General features: G+C 45.5%; 1 protein-coding gene across 1 annotated transcript in view; it reads left to right on the top strand.

The window, feature by feature from the left end:
* LOC109889705 (cadherin-23) overlaps positions 1-21412 on the top strand; it is a 648086-nt gene that overhangs the window by 298853 nt on the left and 327821 nt on the right. Inside the window, exon 9 of the mRNA XM_031823245.1 lies at positions 11142-11220. Coding sequence (XP_031679105.1) covers positions 11142-11220 — 79 coding nt within the window. The remainder of the gene's footprint in view (positions 1-11141; positions 11221-21412) is intronic.

The following is a 21412-nucleotide window of genomic DNA, read 5'->3' as shown; positions in this document are numbered from 1 at the left end:
TTAATCATTTCTGCCCTCCGAATTCATATTAATTACATAAATAGGCCCGTTTAATTTTGTCTGGCTTGCCATTCCAAATAAAATTTAATATTTTTTGCTCATATCATTTAAAAACAAGTTGTTAGGTGTAGGCAAGACCATAAGCAAGTCAGTAAACTGGGATATGACTTAAGAGTTAATCAGGGTGATTTTTCCACAAATAGACAGGTATTTTCCTTTCCATGGTAGCAAGATCTTATCTATTTTTTGCTAACTTTCTATTAAAATGTACTAGTGATATAATTGATTTCTTTCGGGATATGAGTACCGAGTATGTCCACTTCCCTGCCAGACAATTTTATTGGTAAACTACACAATCATTTTTTAATGCACCAACACGTACCTTATCATGCTTTTTTGTAATCAAGAGAGGTTAGAAAATGTATCTAGATCCTCTATAATCCAAATTGTGGATTTAAATGAGAACTGGTATCATCAGCATACAATGACACATTTGTTTTGAAGCCCTGGATTTCTAGCCCCTTGATATTATTGTTGGATCTGATTTTAATAGCTAACATTTCCATGGCCATAATACACAGATACAGTGCTTTCAGAAAGTTTTCAGACCCCTTGACCTTTTCCTCATTTTGTTACATTACAGCTTTATTCTAAAATTGATTAAACAGTACCCCATTATCTACACACAATACAGCATAATGACAAAGAGGAAACAGGTTTTTACAGATTTTTGCAGTTTTTTAAAATTATTTGATTGGAGTCTACCTGTGGTAAATTCAATTGATTGGACATGATTTGGAAAGGCACACACATGTTCATCATTCTTAAATAGAAGAAGTTTGAGAAAACCAAGACTCTTCCTAGGACTGGTTGCTCTGCCAAACTGAGCAATCGGGGGAGAAGGCCTTAGTCAGGGAGGTGACCAAGAACCTGATGGTCACTCTGACAGAGCTCCAGAGTTCCTTTGTTCCTTTCTGCAGCACTCCACCAATCAGGCTTTTATGGTAGAGTGGCCAGACGGAAGCCACTCCTCTGTAAAAAGCACATGACATCTCGCTTGGAGTTTTCCAAAAGGGACTTAAAGGACTCTCAGACCATGAAAAACAAGATTCTCTGGTCTGATAAAACCAAGAGTGAACTATTTGGCCTTAATGCCAAGTGTCAAGTCTGGAGGAAAACTGGCACCATCCCTACGGTGAAGCATGTGGTGGCATAGCGGTAGGGACTGGTAGGGACTGGGACTGGGAGAATAGTCAGGATATAGGGAAAGATGAACAGAGCAAAGTGCAGAGAGATCCTCGATGAAAACTTGCTCCAGAGCGCTCAGGACCTCAGACTGGGGCGAAGGTTCACTTCCAACAGGACAATGACTCTATGCACACAACCAAGACAGCGCAGGAATGGCTTCGGGACAAGTCTCTGAATGTCCTTGAGTGGCCCAGCCAGAGGCCGGTCTTGAACCCGATCTAACATCTCTGGAGAAACCTGAAAATAGCTGTGCAGCGATGCTCCCTGTCCAACCTGACAGAGCTTGAGAGGATCTGCAGAGAAGACTGGGAGAAACTCCACAAATATAGGTGGGCCAAGCTTAAGTGTCATACCCACGAAGACTGCCCACATGTGCCTAATTGGTTTATTAATCACTTTTAAAGTTCAAAACTGTGCACTCTTCTCAAACAATAGCATGCTATTCGTTTATTGTAATAGCTACCGCAAATTGGACAGTGCAGTTAGATTAAGATTTTTTCTTGTAACTTAAAAACCTCATGCTAATCGCATTAGCCTACGTTAGCTCAACCATCCTGTGGACGGGACACCAATCTTGTTAAAGTACTTTGCTTCCTCTTTAAAAATATTGTTTGGTGAATCATTTTTGGAAGCATTTGTATGTTGAAGAATCAAAAATGGAAAAATGAATTTTTCCCAATATTCCATACAGTTTGCTTCATTTTTATAATATATTACTCTTGATCTTTCTTGAATAAGTTCTTTTTGTTTTTCCTCTAACTTATTCTGTGACTCTTTGGTACAGTTTTTATTGCTGCCTATCTATACTGTTATTCCCTCTGTTTCATTTGTTAATATGAACTCTTTTGACCTAAATTGCTTTTGTTTGAAGATGAGTTTTGAATTATTGGCCTCTAAAGGCACATTTAAAAGTGTCCCCTTTACTTTACTTAACCATCTCATCTGCCTCTATTTTTCCTCTTATCATCAGTGAGATTTTTAGCAGGAGACTGAGGTTAGACTCTGAGTCAATTTGGGATACCAATCTCTCTCTTTCTCTCTCACTCTCTCTGTCTCTCACTCTCTCGCTCTCTTTATTTCCGTCTCTCTCGCTCACTCTCTCTCGCTCTCTTTACTTTCGTCTCCCTCCCTCCATCCCCCAGGTCCCCACAGATGCATTAGGTAAGGGGTGAACGCAATTGCAGCGTTAGATTTACATTGTGCTTTCTCCATTGTGAGGCCTCTATCAAAGGTCATCCAGGCCAGAATTTATCTCTGAGACCCATAGGAGATCCGAGACACAAATTTACTCACCGTGTCACCACCCCATATGCCCAGACTGCCGGGCTAGAAAGGGAGGGGCAGTGCGTGTCTCCTCTCTCATTCCCTCTCTCTGTCCCCTCGGTTACAGTACTCCCTCCCACTCCCCTCATCTGTGTGTGTGTGTGTGTGTGTGTGTGTGTGTGTGTGTGTGTGTGTGTGTGTGTGTGTGTGTGTGTGTGTGTGTGTGTGTGTGAGAGAGAGAGAGTGTATCCATCTTGACTGTGCTCATGATGCTTAGAGTTTTACTAAATGGGGTCTGTTTTCTGTTTCATGTTAATGGTTGTTCACTAGTACATGACATTTCTCACTGCCTCCCTCTTTTCCCTCTCTAACTGCACTACCCAGACCTTCTCTCTAACCCTCTCTTACTCGATCCTCTCCCTCTCTCTCTGTCCCCTCCTTCACTACCTTCATCCCTCTGTATCTTCTCTAAGTGCTCTCCCCTGTACCTCTCTTTTCCATCTCCCTCTTTGTCCTCTCTCTGTCTTCCTCCCTCCTATGTTCCCTCACCCCCTCATTCTGTCCCCCTCTTCCACTCTCTGTCCCCTCTCTCTGTCCCTCTCTCGTTCCCTCCCTCACTCCTTCTATCTGCCGCCTCTCAGTCCCCTATCTCATGCCCTCTCTTATTCCCTCCCTCACTCCGTCTACTCCCTTACTCCCTCCTTCTCTCTGTCCCCCCGCTAGCTGAACTATCCCGTCTCTCTTTCTCTTACCCTCTCTTACTCCCCACTCTGTTCCCTCCCTCTCTCCCTATCTTTTATTCACTCGCCCTTCTTCCCATCTCCCTTTGGTCCCCTCTCTCTTTCTCCCCTCTTCCTCCATCTGTTCTCTCTGTCCCATCTCTCTGTATGCTCGCTGAATTCCTCTCTCTCTCTGTCCCCTCTTGTTCTCTCTGTCCCCTCTCTATGTCCCATCTCTCTGTACGCTCCCTGAATTCCTCCCTCTCTCTGTCCCCTCTAACTGCACTACCCTGTCTGTCCCTCTATCTGACCCTCTATTCCTTCCCCCTCCATCATTCCATCCCCTCCCTCTCTCTCTCTCTAACTGCCCTATCCTGTCCCTCTCACTATCCACCCTCTCTCTATCCCCCTTTCCTACTCCCTTGCTCTGTCCCATCAGTAAATGCACTGCCCACCCCCGGCCCCCTTCCTGTCCTCCCTCCCTCTCCCTCACTCCCTACCCCTCTGTCCCTCTCTTTGTCCCCTCCCCACACCACACAACTCCATCCCTCTCCTAGTACCCTCTATGAGGTGCAGTAGTGAAATGTCAAGTGCTACATTTGCATGCATATTAACGGGGTGTGACGGAGGCGAAGCCTGGTGTCTCCCAGACTCTTCGATTCATCAGCTGTCACAGCGAAGGTCAGGGGGAGAGAAAGAGAGAGGGAGAAAGAAGGTGGAGGAAAGAGGAGAGAGGGAGAAGGGAATAAGAGAGGGAGGGGAGAAAGGGAGAAAGAGGGGGGATGGAAGAGAGAACGAAGGAAGGGAGAAGGGGGGCAGAGGGAACACGGGGCTCACAGAGTATCTTATCTTCATGGAGAGCTACTGGATGGGTTTGGCTTTTGCTCCAGCCCTACACTAACACACCTGATTCAGCTAATGTAGGTCCTGAGGAGTAGCTGATTAGTAGAATCAGGCATGTTAGAATAAAGTTGGAACAAAATCCTGCACACTCAGTAGCTCTCTCTCTCACACATACACACACACACACACACACAGAGATACACATACATACATATACACACACACACACACACACACACACACACACACACACACACACACACACACACACACACACACACACACACACACACACACACACACACACACACACACAGAGATACACATACATAGACACGCACACACACACACACTCAGCCATCCAACCACCCACCCACCCACACTTGTCCCTCTGTGGCCTGATAGTGATGTGATGAACTGGATAACAAAAGCACTTAGCTACAGTGCCACTGAAACACAGACAGACATCCACTATGCTGTACATGCAATATGCTTACACACACAGTCCTGCCCTAACATCATATTCTAACTGGCATCTGTCATTTTCAATATGCTAGTTATGTCTTGTGCGTTTCATAATCTTGTCTTTATAACAATTCAATAATGATGAGAAGGTAGACAGGAATCAGTTCAACCAATTATCTAGAACGTGCTCATCTCAACATATAGAACCCCCATGATGCTCTGCGGCACAACCCCAATACATCATCTCCTCCCCTCCTACTTTATGTGTCCCCATTATGAACAACAGTCCTGGAAGGGTACCATGAGCCTAGGTGATGACTTCTGGGTCAGGGTGTCACCAAGTAACAGTTTTGGTCCACTCAAATAAAATAAAAGGCACAACTGATGGTTCTGTCAGTGTTGGTTTACTCAACAGTAGGTGATCTGTGTGCCGTCTCCAGATTAACGTCCTCTGCCGTAACAACATAGTAGTTATAGGTGTTACTATGTAATTACATGGTAATAAGGTTGTGGCGCTATCAGTTATTACACAGTTGGAACAAGGAATGTGTGATTACACATCCACTTCCTGAATGTTATTTCACATGTGTAATTACTGATGTTAATACATGTTTTCTTGTTCCAGTATGTAAGAAATATTTTGTAGTTACATGTTTGAAAGTCACCTGTGAATTAGCATGTTAATATTAGGACGCTCTCAGTCTCAGTAAGAATTGCATCATTGTCCATAGGACTTAAGTCATTCTCATTAGGAGTTGAGTCAATCAGTAGGATTTGAGTCTGCAGGAGTTGAGTCAGTGTCAGTATGGTTTAAGTCAATCTCAGTCAGAGTTTTTATTTTATTTTATTTCACCTTTATTTAACCAGGTAGGCTAGCTGAGAACAAGTTCTCATTTACAACTGCAACCTGGCCAAGATAAAGCATAGCAGTGTCAAGTCAATAACACAGTAGAAAAAAAGAGAGTCTATATACATTGTGTGCAAAAGGCATGAGGAGGTAAGCGAATAATTACAATTTTGCAGATTAACACTGGAGTGATAAATGATCAGATGGTCATGTACAGGTAGAGATACTGGTGTGCAAAAGAGCATAAAAGTAAATAAATATAAACAGTATGGGGATGAGGTAGGTAAATTGGATGGGCTATTTACCGATAGACTATGTACAGCTGCAGCGATCGGTTAGCTGCTCAGATAGCAGATGTTTGAAGTTGGTGAGGGAGATAAAAGTCTCCAGCTTCAGCGATTTTGGCCGCCTTTCGAAACCTAATTTGGCCGTCTTTCGTTCCAGTTCTCTGCTGCCTGTGACTGGAACGAAAGGCGGCCAAATTAGGTTTTGGTTTTAGCGATGATCAGTGAGATACACCTGTTGGAGCGCGTGCTATGGGTGGGTGTTGCCATCGTGAACTGAGATAAGGCGGAGCTTTACCTAGCATGGACTTGTAGATGACCTGGAGCCAGTGAGTCTGGCGACGAATATGTACCATGGGCCAGCCGACTAGAGCATACAGGTCGCAGTGGTGGGTGGTATAAGGTGCTTTAGTAACAAAACAGATGGCACTGTGATAAACTGCATCCAGTTTGCTGAGTAGAGTATTGGAAGCTATTTTGTAGATGACATCGCCGAAGTCGAGGATCGGTAGGATAGTCAGTTTTAAGAGGGTAAGTTTGGCGGCGTGAGTGAAGGAGGCTTTGTTGCGGAATAGAAAGCCAACTCTAGATTTGATTTTAGATTGGAGATGTTTGATATGAGTCTGGAAGGAGAGTTTACCGTCTAGCCAGACACCTAGGTACTTATAGATGTCCACATATTCTAAGTCAGAACCATCCAGGGTGGTGATGCTAGTCGGGCGTGTGGGTGCATGCAGCAAACGGTTGAAAAGCATGCATTTGGTTTTACTAGCGTTTAAGAGCAGTTGGAGGCCACGGAAGGAGTGTTGTATGGCGTTGAAGCTCGTTTGGAGGTTAGATAGCACAGTGTCCAAGGAAGGGCCGGAAGTATACAGAATGGTGTCGTCTGCGTAGAGGTGGATCAGGGAATCGCCCGCAGCAAGAGCAACATCATTGATATATAGAGAGAAAAGAGTCGGCACAAGAATTGAACCCTGTGGCACCCCCATAGAGACTGCCAGAGGACCGGACAACATGCCCTCCGATTTGACACACTGAACTCTGTCTGCAAAGTAGTTGGTGAACCAGGCAAGGCAGTCATTAGAAAAACCGAGGCTACTGAGTCTGCCGATAAGAATGTGGTGATTGACAGAGTCGAAAGCCTTGGCCAGGTCGATGAAGACGGCTGCACAGTACTGTCTTTTATCGATGGCGGTTATGATATCGTTTAGTACCTTGGGCATGGCTGAGGTGCACCCGTGACCGGCTCGGAAACCAGATTGCACAGCGGAGAAGGTACGGTGGGATTCGAGATGGTCAGTGACCTGTTTGTTGACTTGGCTTTCGAAGACCTTAGATAGGCAGGGCAGGATGGATATAGGTCTGTAACAGTTTGGGTCCAGGGTGTCTCCCCCTTTGAAGAGGGGGATGACTGCGGCAGCTTTCCAATCCTTGGGGATCTCAGACGATATGAAAGAGAGGTTGAACAGGCTGGTAATAGGGGTTGCGACAATGGCGGCGGATAGTTTCAGAAATAGAGGGTCCAGATTGTCAAGCCCAGCTGATTTGTACTGGTCCAGGTTTTGCAGTTCTTTCAGAACATCTGATATCTGGATTTTGGTAAAGGAGAACCTGGAGAGGCTTGGGCGAGTAGCTGCGGGAGGCGCTGAGCTGTTTGGCCGTGTAACGACGTTCTTCGTTTGTTGAAAGAGAGTCGGACCGAAATGCAGCGTGGTGGTTACTCATGTCTTTAATGAAGAAATGACGATACATGAAATAACTATAGAAGACAAAACAACAAACGGAACGTGAAACCTAATTACAGCCTATCTGGTGAAACTACACAGAGACAGGAACAATCACCCACGAAATACAAAGTGAAACTCAGGCTACCTAAATACGGTTCCCCATCAGAGACAACAAGAATCACCTGACTCTGATTGAGAACCGCCTCAGGCAGCCAAGCCTAACTAGACACACCCCTAATCATTAGCAATCCCAAATCCTATAAAACCCCAATACGAAACACAACACATAAACCCATGTCACACCCTGGCCTGACCAAAATATATAACGAAAACACAAAACACTATGACCAAGGCGTGACAGGCCGAGGTTGCAGTAGCCAGGCGGAAGGCAAGGCCAGCCGTTGAGAAATGCTTGTTGAAGTTTTTGATAATCATGGATTTATCTGTGGTGACCGTGTTACCTAGCCTCAGTGCAGTGGGCAGCTGGGAGGAGGTGCTCTTGTTCTCCATGGACTTCACAGTGTCCCAGAACTTTTTGGAGTTGGAGCTACAGGATGCAAACTTCTGCCTGAAGAAGCTGGCCTTAGCTTTCCTGACTGACTGCGTGTATTGGTTCCTGACTTCCCTGAACAGTTGCATATCGCGGGGACTATTCGATGCTATTGCAGTCCGCCACAGGATATTTTTGTGCTGGTCGAGGGCAGTCAGGTCTGGAGTGAACCAAGGGCTATATCTGTTCTTAGTTCTGCATTTATTTTATTTTATTTTATTTTATTTATTTATTTATTTATTTTTCACCTTTATTTAACCAGGTAGGCTAGTTGAGAACAAGTTCTCATTTGCAACTGTGACCTGGCCAAGATAAAGCATAGCAGTGTGAACAGACAACACAGAGTTACACATGGAGTAAACATTATTGAACGGAGCATGCTTATCTAAAATGGTGAGGAAGTTACTTTTAAAGAATGACCAGGCATCCTCAACTGACGGGATGAGGTCAATGTCCTTCCAGGATACCCGGGCCAGGTCGATTAGAAAGGCCTGCTCACAGAAGTGTTTTAGGGAGCGTTTGACAGTGATGAGGGTGGTCGTTTGACTGCGGCTCCGTAGCGGATACAGGCAATGAGGCAGTGATCGCTGAGATCCTGGTTGAAGACAGCGGAGGTGTATTTGGAGGGCCAGTTGGTCAGGATGACGTCTATGAGGGTGCCCTTGTTTACAGATTTACGGTTGTACCTGGTGGGTTCCTTGATGATTTGTGTGAGATTGAGGGCATCTAGCTTAGATTGTAGGACTGCCGGGGTGTTAAGCATATCCCAGGTTAGGTCACCTAACAGAACAAACTCTGAAGCTAGATGGGGGCGATCAATTCACAAATGGTGTCCAGGGCACAGCTGGGAGCTGAGGGGGGTCGGTAGCAGGCGGCAACAGTGAGAGACTAATTTCTAGAGTGAGTAATTTTCAAAGTTAGTAGTTCGAACTGTTTAGGTATGGACCTGGAAAGTATGACATTACTTTGCAGGCTATCTCTGCAGTAGACTGCAACTCCTCCCCCTTTGGCAGTTCTATCTTGACGGAAAATGTTATAGTTGGGTATGGAAATCTCAGAATTTTTGGTGGCCTTCCTGAGCCAGGATTCAGACACGGCAAGGACATCAGGGTTAGCAGAGTGTGCTAAAGCAGTGAGTAAAACAAACTTATGGAGGAGGCTTCTGATGTTGACATGCATGAAACCAAGGCTTTTTCGATCACAGAAGTCAACAAATGAGGGTGCCTAGGGACATGCAGGGCCTAGGTTTCAAGTTTGCTCACTTAGCAATTTTTAATTCCAAAGTTCGTCTTCACAGCTGAGTAAATGGCCTTTCCTTTCCTCTTCCTTTACTCCTCCCTTTTTAATCACATTGTTTTCCCGCTCCAAAGTCTGTTTCGTATCCTTTTCTGCAGTCCATGACAATGCTAACTCTCTCTCTTAGCTAGCTCAACTATACACTTGCCTCTGCTAGCAATACACTGTGCTAACATTAGCCTACACTGTACCAAGGAAAATAACAGTTTTAAACTTAAGAAAAAAAACGACTTCTTCCAGACAGAAGATTTACCGAAGGTTCAGACTTACTTGTCACCAATCTTTTTGTTATGGTAGGTTTCCTAACCACGTCTTATAACAATTCAATAATGGTGAGACGAGAGACGAGAATCATCCATTCATCTTGAACATGCTCATCTCAATGCATTGAACCCTCCCAATAAACCACACTAGTGTTTGGCTGTGATAAGCTGCGGGGCTAGATTGCCTGAGTGGGTGTCAACTGTCCTCAAGGCCGCTGATATTTACACGTAAAAGGATATTAAACATGTAGCCCTGTTGTAGGTCATTTCTCAAATGTTATCCCTTTCTTTCTCTCTCCTTCCCTCTCGTGTTCTCTCTTTCTTTCTCTCTCCCTCTGTCTCTTTCTCCTGCTCCCTCCATCCCTCTCTTTCGCGTTTTCTCCATCCCTCCCTGTCGCTCTCTCTCTCCTTCCATCTCTTTCTGTCTCTCTGTTTCCGCTAATCAACCTGCCATCTGTACAAAACTTTGATGACGGGTTGAGAGAGTAAAGGCTTTGTCAAAGAACAGCATAGGGCCCAAGTTTGTGGCTGTTGTTTTGGATTTGTGTTGTCAGAAATGACATTTAAACCCTTTCTGGGACAAACACAATTTGGCTGTCAAACCACTGAGCTGAAATGGTAGAAGTGGGAGTATATTTTGGGAGGGGGAGGAGGGAAGGTAGTATTGTACAGGGATAAGGGATGAAGACAGAGAGGAGAGGGGGAATATGTTTGAGCTGAGAGGGAGTGAGTAATAGAGAGAGAGGGGAGGAGGGTGAGGGGAGTTTAAATGCTGGTTGATTGAACATATTGTGTGGACAGCAGGAGAATATTGCTCATATTACTTCAGCTCTCCCTCCCTCTTTCTCTCTCGCTCACTTTCCTCTCACAGTCACTCTCCCTGTCTCCCCCCCCCCCATCTTCCTCTCTCCCCTCTCCCTCTCTCTCCCTGCCTCTCTCTCTCTGTCTCTCTGGTAGTGATCGCTCACCTCTAAAATAGCTGTAATTGATTCTGCTGTAATTGGTCAATGACAGGAGATGCTTTGGCAGAAGTGGAGCATAAACACGCCTCAGACACAATTTGTGGAATCAATGGGAGGTAGATAGTAAAGGAGGGAGGGAGAGAGGGATGGAGACAAGAGATGGAGGGGGTGTTCTCTGGTCAGCTTGGAAGAGGTAGCGATGAGAGAGGGAAAGGGAGAGAAAGAGAGACTTTTAAGTACCGCCACCGTGTCTGATTGAGACGCGGAGGCCGAGAAAGCTCTGCGGATCAAAGACTTTTCAAATCGCTTTTTTTCTGAACCCTCTCTCTTTATCGTTCTCTACATTTTTTTTCATGACTTGCAGCCTTATCTGCTCAGCTGTAGAGTTTTGAAACAACAGGAGAGAAATAAGGCCAGTCCATTTGTGCTTTGTGATGATGTTAGTTACTTTGTGGCAGCAGACATTTTGTTGTTTTCTAAGTGCGTAATGGCTCAGGGATATTGGCTATACATGTTTAATTAGCGGGGGGGGGGGGGGGGGGTCTATGTGTTCGTATGCGTACTGAGTTTCTCGGTGTGGCAGTGTTCTAAACATCTTTCTACTGTGTGTTTGTGTGCGTGTATGTATGTGTTCATGCCTGTCTGAATGCCTGTGTGTTTGTGTGTGTCCACAGGGCTATGAGGTGCGCAAGATAAAAGCCATTGACCAGGATCTGGGGAGACCGAGGGGCATTGGCTACACCATCATCTCAGGTCTGTCAGACGCAATCAATCAGTTAATCAATCCCCATCACACACATGCACACAGACACTCAAAATCAATCACTATGATGATGATGATCTTACAGAATACTACACAAGGCTAATCCAAACACATAACAATCAATGCTTTCATATAATAATGCAATATAATAATAGAAACGTCTATAAACTATCAAGCTCTGTTCAGTGCAACCGTGCAGAACATTAAATATATAAATATAAATACGTCTAAATATGATCAATCAGATCATACTGTCCATCAGGGAGTTTGGCTACCATGTCTCCTCCACCTGGGTTGTCTTCAGTTGGACACTGTAGCAAAACATTTTGCAACGGACACTGCAAATAACAATTTTGGGGGAGACACATGTTTATACCTCCCTGTTAAATCTGTTTTTAACCCCACAAGTTCTGTTACAATACCTCACTATAGTTAGACAGACAGAAACATAATGTCCTGTAAAACAACATACAGGAGTTGGGGCAGTGAAGGTGTTTGTTTGTCTGTGTGCGTGCATGTTGGGGACGTCCTCTGTGATGTGCTCCATCTCTTTGTTTCCCACAAAATACAGACACTTCAAACAGAACTTTCTTCAACTACCTTCCATGTACTGTACAGTATGTACTGCAGCTGAATATGAAAGGTCATAAGGAAAGGATGAGGATAATTTCCACCAGTCTGCATTGTGCTGATATGCTAAGAGACCTACTTTATGTTTTGTTGTTGTATGACTAAAACCGAGTCATGTGGGGTTTGTTGGCTGGGTCCAGTTCTTTAACCTTTTAGACCACAATGGAGGGGGAAGAAGAGAGAGGGAGAGAGGTGTGGGGGTGGCAGGGAGACCCCAACATGTTTTGTTCTGCAGACTCGTTGTGCAATTATTAGGCCTACTAGAACAGGAGAAAGCAGCACAATCTGATGAGTAAAGAATTTTGCAAAATTATTTTAAACTAGCAACTTATGCACATGTCCACATGCAATAAATGAAGCCCATCATTACACTCATAAACAATTATGCTTTTTCAAAATGCAAGATAGGCTACAGAAATCTACTGCGTTTTACACCTGCATTTGGAGCTGAAAGTAAGTCAAGTTAGCAGCCAATATCAACTAGGGATATATCGTGTTACTTCTCTGGAGTCCAGAGCAATCACAATCATATGGCCTACTTGTAGCGGAGGTTGCAGAGTCAGATGGAAAGTGTGTTCTTTCTGCCCCGCCATCACTTTGGAGGGCAAGTCTGCCTGTGGTAGCTCTGTTCTTACGCACAAATATTGTAAAAAATCTGCCAGAATATGTTACATCTTCATCTCTTAATATTGACGGTAGAGGTATGTTACTGCTGATTATCTTTAGACGTATAACCAGTAGCCACCCAAATTAGGCATATCTGAAATGTGAAAATGATCAATAAAAGGAGTCCGCATGTCACGCCCTGGTCGAAGTATTTTGTGTTTATCTTCATTTATTTGGTCAGGCCAGGGTGTGGCATGGGTTTTTGTATGTGGTGTGTTGGTATTGGGATTGTAGCTTAGTGGGGTGTTCTAGTTAAGTCTATGGCTGTCTGAAGTGGTTCTCAATCAGAGGCAGGTGTTTATCGTTGTCCATATTTAGGCAGCCATATTCTTTGAGTGTTTCGTGGGTGATTGTCCTTAGTGTCCTGATGTCCTTGTTCTGTGTTAGTTTACACAAGTATAGGCTGTTTCGGTTTTCGTTACATTCATTACGTTTATTGTTTTTGTAGTGTTTGTGTTTAGTTGTTTGTCATTAAACATGAATCGTAATATACACGCCGCATTTTGGTCCGATCCTTGCTATACCTCTTCGTCAGAGGAGAGGATAGTAGAAAACCGTTACAGAATCACCCACCACAACAGGACCAAGCCGGCGTGTCAACAGGCAGGAGCAGCAGGAGAAGCAACAGCGGCAGCAGGAGATACGAAAAGAGGAGTACTGGACATGGGAGGATGAATTGGACGGTAAAGGACCCTGGGCACAGCCTGGAGAATATCGCCGCCCCAAAGAAGAACTGGAGGCGGCGAAAGCAGAGAGGCGCTGGTATGAGGAGGCAGCATGGCGAAGCGGATGGAGGCCCGAGAGTCAGCCCCAAACATGTCTTGGGGGGGGGGGGGCTCACAGGGAGTATGGCTACGCCAGGTAGGAGACCTGTGCAAACTCCCTGTGCTTACCGGGGGGCTAGTGAGACCCGGCAGGCACCGTGTTATGCTTTGGAGCGCACGGTGTCCCCAGTGCGGGTGCATAGCCCGGTACGGTACATTCCAGCTCCGCGTATCGGCCGGGCTAGAGTGAGCGTCGAGCCAAGTGCCATGAAACCGGCTCTACGCATCTGGTCCCCAGTGCGTCTCCTTGGGCCGGCTTACATGGCACCAGCCTTGCGCACGGTGTCTCCGGTTCGCCTGCATAGCCCAGTGCGGGCTATTCCACCTCGCCGCACTGGCAGGGCGACCGGGACCATTCAACCGGGTAAGGTTGGGCAGGCTCGGTGCTCAAGAGCTCCAGTGCGCCTGTATGGTCCGGTCTATCCAGTACCACCTCCACACTCCAGCCCTCCGGTAGCAGCTCCCCGCACCAGGCTTCCTGTGCGTGTCCTCGGCCCAGTACCACCAGTGCCAGCACCACGCATCAGTCCTACAGTGCGCCTCGCCTGTCCAGCGCTGCCGGAATCTCCCGCCTGTTCAGCGCAGCAGGAGCCTTCCTCCTCTACAGCGCTGCTGGAGTCTCCCGCCTGTTCAGCGCTGCCAGAGCCTTCCTCCTCTACAGCGCTGCTGGAGTCTCCTGCCTGTTCAGCGCAGCCAGAGCTGCCAGCCTGCATGGAGCAGCCAGAGCTGCCAGTCTACATGGAGCAGCCAGAGCTGTCAGTCTGCATGGAGCAGCCAGAGCTGACAGTCTGCATGGAGCAGCCAGAGCTGCCAGTCTGCATGGAGCAGCCAGAGCTGCCAGTCTGCATGGAGCAGCCAGAGCTGCCAGTCTGCATGGAGCAGCCAGAGCTGCCAGTCTGCATGGAGCAGCCAGAGCTGCCAGTCTGCATGGAGCAGCCAGAGCTGCTAGTCTGTAAGGAGCTGCCAGTCTGCAAAGAGCTGCCAGTCTGCAAAGAGCTGCCAGTCTGCAAGGAGCTGCCAGTCTGCAAGGATCTGCCAGTCTGCAAGGAGCTGCCAGTCTGCACGGAGCCGCCAGAGCTGCCAGTCTGTAAGAAGCCTCCAGAGCTGTCAGTCAACATGGAGCAGCCAGAGCCGCCAGTCAGCGTGGAGCAGCCAGAGCCGCCAGTCAGCATGGAGCAGCCAGATCCGTCAGTCTGCCAGGATCCGCCAGTCAGCCAGACTCTTCCAGATCCGCCAGTCAGCCAGACTCTTCCAGATCCGCCAGTCAGCCAGACTCTTCCAGATCTGCCAGTCAGCCAGACTCTTCCAGATCTGCCAGTAAGCCAGACTCTTCCAGATCTGCCAGTCAGCCAGACTCTTCCAGATCTGCCAGTAAGCCAGACTCTTCCAGATTTGCCAGTCAACCAGACTCTTCCAGATCCGCCAGTCAGCCAGGATCTGCCAGAACCACCAGCCAGCCAGGATCTGCCGGATCCAACTACCTGCCTGAGCTTCCTCTCAGTGCTGGGCTTCCCCTCAGTGCTGGGCTTCCCCTCAGTGCTGAGCTTCCCCTCAGTGCTGAGCTTCCCCTCAGTCCCGAGCTGCCCCTCAGTCCCAAGCTGCCCCTCAGTCCCGAGCTGCCCCTCAGTCCAGTGGAATTCTGGGTGAGGACTACTAGGCCATGGTCGGCGGCGAGGGTGGACTATCCTAGGACGCGAGGAGGAGGGACTAAGACATTGATAGAGTGGGGTCCACGTCCCGCGCCAGAGCCGCCACCATGGACAGACGAAAATATAACTACAAATAAGTACAAAACACTGGCTCCCTATTGTTTTGATGTGCGTCCGGGAGTCCGCACCTTAGGGGGGGGGGGGTTCTGTCACACCCTGGTCGAAGTATTTTGTGTTTATCTTCATTTATTTGGTCAGGCCAGGGTGTGGCATGGGTTTTTGTAAGTGATGTGTTGGTATTGGGATTGTAGCTTAGTGTGGTGTTCTAGTTAAGTCTATGGCTGTCTGAAGTGGTTCTCAATCAGAGGCAGGTGTTTATCGTTGTCTCTGATTGGGAACCATATTTAGGCAGCCATATTCTTTGAGTGTTGTGTGGGTGATTGTCCTTAGTGTCCTGATGTCCTTGTTCTGTGTTAGTTTACACAAGTATAGGCTGTTTCGGTTTTCGTTACGTTCATTATGTTTATTGTTTTTGTAGTGTTTGTGTTTAGTTGTTTGTCATTAAACATGAATCGTAATCTACACGCCGCATTTTGGTCCGACTCTACTTCACCACAAGAAAGCCGTTACACCGCAGTAGATTGCGACACTGTATTTCATATGGATAAGAGAGGACGGTATAATGCAGAGAAGGCACTTTCGTCAACTATATATTACAAAAGTAAGAGCAGATCAGTGTCGCTAGTTTACAGCAGGACACATACTACAACGATATTCAACTAATGAGAAAAAACTGAGGATACATAATCTTACAGTAAATTAATAGAAGTATAGAGAGGAATAGATGGAAAGTCATGCAGAGAATTGAGCTCGCTTGTATGCAAACCATTTTTTTGCCGATGTTTTCTTACAGTATTCATATTCAACAGGAGTTGCACGTTCATAAATTCCTCCGTTATTTTGTGATCTGGCACACTCAGACGAGAGTGCTCTGAAATCGTAGTAGATAGACAGAGTGAATTTACGAAAACAGCCAAACATTGTTAGCCATCTAGGTGTCCCCGTGATACAGTCTACTCAATGGGGAGAGCATGAACGGCAACAACACCCGGACAGTGTCCTCTTTAGTTGTCACAACACTGTGACAAAGGCTGTGTGATTTGGTGCATTCGGCTCTCAGCTGTGCAACATATGTCCGTGTCCGTATGACCTCTCAACAACATTGTTCCATAATGTTACAGTATTAGCTAAACCTGTTCACTTTACTAGTAGTATGCAAATGTTTGGTGGCACAGAAAGAAAAGAAAATGATGTGAGTCTGGTAAAATAATCTGTGGTATTGTGTAGGCTATAGCAATGTATTATTCGTTAGCTAGGGTTTGAAATAGGTATATCTAGCTGTCTTATTTGTGTTTGTTCAATGCCTCAATTGATTTTATAAACTATATTGGATATATGGTGGTACAGATACCTGGTTCAAATCAACCCAAGACGATGAACCCTGAAGATTGGACAAAAAATGCATGAAGGTGGCCCAGAGGAAACTAGCTGTTCTCAACCCCTACATTGCCGAATTCTTCCAACAGCTCACTGCGTTTAATTGAAGACCTCTAGTGAGGTAGGTACACACACACACACACTTAATATGTCCCTTGTCACTTGCCTTTTTACCTACAGAGTAACAGCTCTGGTTCTTTCTGGCTACTATTATATATTGTTTTTATTCTTGTCCTAGGGGTGAGAAGAGGTGACCCAGAACTGAGGAGGATTGTTTCTGAGCCCCATGAGGAACACTGTATGCTGCGTGGACTTCTCTCTCCTGGATGCTCTCCTACCCAAACTGTCCTGTTGTGTGTTTCACCACCTTTAAACCCCCTTTCCCCGAATAGAGTTGGCACTGATCATGGATCTAGGATTGTACCCAATCCTAATTTTAACTCCACCTCCATCTCTCTTTGTCTCTCTCACCCACATCCCACACAGAGGCACACAATATAGTTTTTAAATTAGTGTTGTAATGATGCTCTTATTTGGTTACATATGTGTTAATTAACACATAATTCTATTGTCAATTATGTTGTTCATTTGTTGTTAATGTTGCTACCAATTTGAATAAATGTATTTTATGTAGAAATGCATTATTTTTCTTACATTTAGATTTCAAGGATAATATTATTGTACATTTACAGCAGGGATGCTGTCATATGTTTTACAGTATTAAAAAGTCATGAATTAGATAGTGTGTCTAGTCCCTGTGGTAGAGGGAAATTGTAAATTATAGTGCTGTACTAAGCCCTTATGGAGCTGGAGCCTGTAGGCTTGATCAAGTCACTATCAGTTAAATAGATCACGGATAGTGAAGGATGATGATGCAGCGCCCGGATAATGAGGTAGGAGGATGAGGCGGGGAGGTGGGAGGATGATGCAATTTGGTGTGTGGGTGTGTGTATGTATATTTGTGTGCGTATTTCCACATGTTCGTGTGCTTGCGTGCGCATAAGTGTGTGTGTGTGCGCCTGTGTGCTTTTGTAAGACTTCTACGTCTCATATCCTCGAGTGTCCTCAGAGGGTGTGACTTAGTCCTGTGGGACTCGTCTCATTAGTTCAGTAATTAAGATAAACAAGGTTTTAATTGCAGAGATGATTTATGTTAATGATCTGGAGACCTGGATCAGGATATCCTCCCTCTCCCTCTCTCTCTCTCCATCAGAGGGGTAATCTGGGATTTGATGCATACAGTAGATTGTGACGCTCTGTGAGCTCTGGATCTGTTGTTGATGGGTGTGTGTGCGTGTGTGCATGGGTGTGTGTTTGGGGGGGTGGGCTAAGAAAGAGGTTGGGTGTGTTCGAGCAGTAAGGGTAAAGAAGCTCACTGTAGATGAAAGTCGGCGATTGATGTCGGGAATGTGCATGTGCGACAGATGACTGTGGTGGTTTTCAAACAGCAAGGCTCAGATCAACATGCAAGTGTCAAAATTGCTGCTATTGTTATTAAAAGTTCTCTATAAATGTCTAAATACGTTTCTCGAAACCCCCATATCACACACACGCAAACTAAACACATAACGTGTGTACAATTTAATTGGTTAGAGAGAGGTCTCAAATATCACTTTAATTTGTATCCCCTGTTGCTTCAGAATCGTGGCAAAGTTGGTTCCTGTTTCAATCACATCTTTGGTCACGTTCACTTGGGCCAACCAAAAACACCCTAATGATTGGTTGACAAATAGTGCCTCCCATAATGCAGGCGATGGCTGCAAGGTGCAGTTGGTGATAAGCAACTGCAGGGACTTGAAGGAGACTTCATCAAAAACTGCATTTTTTTATTTTCTATTTTTTTTCACCTTTATTTAACCAGGTAGGCTAGTTGAGAACAAGTTCTCATTTGCAACTGCGACCTGGGCAGGATAAAGCATAGCAATTCGACACATACAACAACGCAGAGTTACACATGGAATAAACAAAACATAGTCAATAATACAGTAGAACAAAATAAAAGAAAAAGTCTATATACAGTGAGTGCAAATGAGGTAAGATAAGGGAGTTAACCTCTCTGGGGTAGGCGGGACGCTTGCGTCCCACATGGCCAATAGCCAGAGAAAATGCAGAGCGCCAAATTCAAATACATTTCTATAAAAATCTAACTTTCATTAAATTACACATGCAAGATAGCAAATTAAAGCTACACTCGTTGTGAATCCAGCCAATATGTCAGATTTCAAAAAGGCTTTTCGGCGAAAGCATAAGATGCTATTATCTGATGATAGCACAACAGTAAACAATGAGAGAGTAGCATTTTTCAACTCTGCAGGCGTGACACAAAACGCATAAAAAAAATATAAATCATGCCTTACCTTTGCCAAGCTTCTTTTATTGGCACTCCTATATGTCCCATAAACATCGATATATATCCGTCGATATCCAAAATGTCAATATATTCGGCGCGTTTGATCCAGAAAAACACCGTTACGCAACGTCGCTACAAAATATCTCAAAAGTTACCTGTAAACTTTGCCAAAACAAAGTTTGTAATTCTGCTTTAGGTATTTCTAAACGTATATAGTCAATCAAATTGAAGACGGGATGCTCTGTGTTCAATACAGGAGCAAAACAAACTGACGCTACTTTTTCTGGATACGCGCCTCTATCAAAAGGTACACATGAAGTGACGTTCGTTCCGAGCTATGGTACTTCTTCGTTACACAAAGGAAAAACCTCAACCAATTTCGACATCCAGTGGAAGCGGTAGGAACTGCAGGAAAGTATATTAGAATTCTGGATTCCCCATGAAAACACATTGAAAAGACAGTAACTTAAAAAAAAAGAAAATCTGAATGGTCCTTGTCCTTGGGATTTCGCCTGCTAAATAAGTTATGTTATACTCAGAGACATGATTCAAACAGTTTTAGAAACTACAGAGTGTTTTCTATCCAATACTAATCATAATATGCATATATTAGGATCTGGGACAGAGTAGGAGGCAGGACAGTTTGGGCACACTATTTATACAAAAGTGAAAATGCTGCCCCCTACCCCAAACAGGTTAAGGCAATAAATAGGCCATGGTGGCGAAGTAATTACAATATAGCAATTAAATCACTGGAATGGTAGATGTGCAGAAGAGGAATGTGCAAGTAGAGATACTGGTGTGCAAAGGAGCAAGATAAATACATAAATACAGTATGGGGATGAGGTAGGTAGATAGATGGGCTATGTACAGGTGCAGTGATCTGTGAGCTGCTGACAGCTGGTGCTTAAAGCTAGTGAGAGAGATATAATAAGTCTCCAGCTTCAGAGATTTTTGCAATTTGTTCCAGTCATTGGCAGCAGAGAACTGGAAGGAAAGGCGACCAAAGGAGGAATTGGCTTTGGGGGTGACCAGTGAGATATACCTGCTGGAGTGCGTGCTACGAGTGGATGCTGCTATGGTGACCAGTGAGCTGAGATAAGATGGGGCTTTTCCTAGCAGAGGCTTTTCCTAGCAGAGACTTGTAGATAACTTGTAGCCAAGTTATCTACAAGTTATCGTTTGGCGGCGAGTATGAAGCGAGGGCCAACCAACGAGAGCGTACAGGTCGCAATGGTGGGTAGTGTATGGGGCTTTGGTGACAAAACGGATGGCACTGTGATAGACTGCATCCAGTTTGTTGAGTAGAGTGTTGGAGGCTATTTTATAGATGACATCACCGAAGTCGAGGATCGGTAGGATGGTCAATTTTACGAGGGTATGTTTAATTTTGGGTTGGAGATGCTTAATGTGAGTCTGGAAGGAGAGTTTACAGTCTAACCAGACACCTAGGTATTTGTAGTTGTGCACGTATTGTAGTTGTCCACGTAAGTCACAGCCATCCAGAGTAGTGATGCTGGACAGGCGAGCAGGTGCAGGCAGTGATCGGATGAATAGCATGCATTTCATTTTACTTGCGTTTAAGAGCAGTTGGAGGCCAGGGAAGGAGAGTTGTATTGGAGGTTAGTTAACACAGTGTCCAAAGAGGGGCAAGAAGTATACAGAATGGTGGCGTCTGCGTAGAGGTGTATCAGAGAATCACCAGCAGCAAGAGCAACATCATTGATGTATACAGAGAAGAGAGTCCGCCTGAGGATTGAACCCTATGGCACCCCCATAGAGACTGCCAGAGGTCCGGACAATAGGCCCTCCAATTTGACACACTGAACTCTATCAGAGAAGTAGTTGGTAAACCGGGCGAGGCAATCATTTGAGAAACCAAGGCTGTTGAGTCTGCCAATAAGAATGTGGTGATTGACAGAGTTGAAAGCCTTGGCCAGGTCAACAGGTCGATGTATACGGCTGCACTGTAATGTCTCTTATCGATGGCGGTTATGGTGTCGTTTAAAGCCTTGACCGTGGCTGAGGTGCACCCATGACCAGCTCTGAAACCAGATTGCATAGCGGAGAAGGTACGGTGTGATTCAAAATGGTCGGTAATCTGTTTGTTGACTTGGCTTTCAAAGATCTTAGAAAGACAGGGTAGGATAGATATAGGTCTGTAGCAGTTTGGGTCTAGAGTGTCTCCCCCTTGAAGAGGGGGATGACCGTGGCAGCTTTCCAATCTTTGCGAATCTCAGACGATACGAAAGAGAGGTTGAAAAGGCTAGTAATAAGGGTTGCAACAATTTCGGCAGATAATTTTAGAAAGAGAGGGTCCAGATTGTCTAGCCCGGCTGATTTGTAGAGTTCCAGATTTTGCAGCTCTTTCAGAACATCAGCTATCTGGATTTGGTTGATGGAGAAAGGGTAGGGGCTTTGGCGGGTTGCTGTGGAGGGTGCCGGGCAGTTGACCGGGGTAGGGGTAGCCAGGTGGAAAGCATGGCCAGCCGTAGAGAAATGATTATTGAAATTCTCAATTATAGTGGATTCATCAGTGGTGACAGTGTTTCCTAGCCTAAGAGCA

The sequence above is a fragment of the Oncorhynchus kisutch genome, linkage group LG4 (genome assembly GCF_002021735.2).
Source record: "Oncorhynchus kisutch isolate 150728-3 linkage group LG4, Okis_V2, whole genome shotgun sequence".
Taxonomy (NCBI): domain Eukaryota; kingdom Metazoa; phylum Chordata; class Actinopteri; order Salmoniformes; family Salmonidae; genus Oncorhynchus; species Oncorhynchus kisutch.
This window is presented reverse-complemented; position numbering and strand designations above follow the sequence as displayed.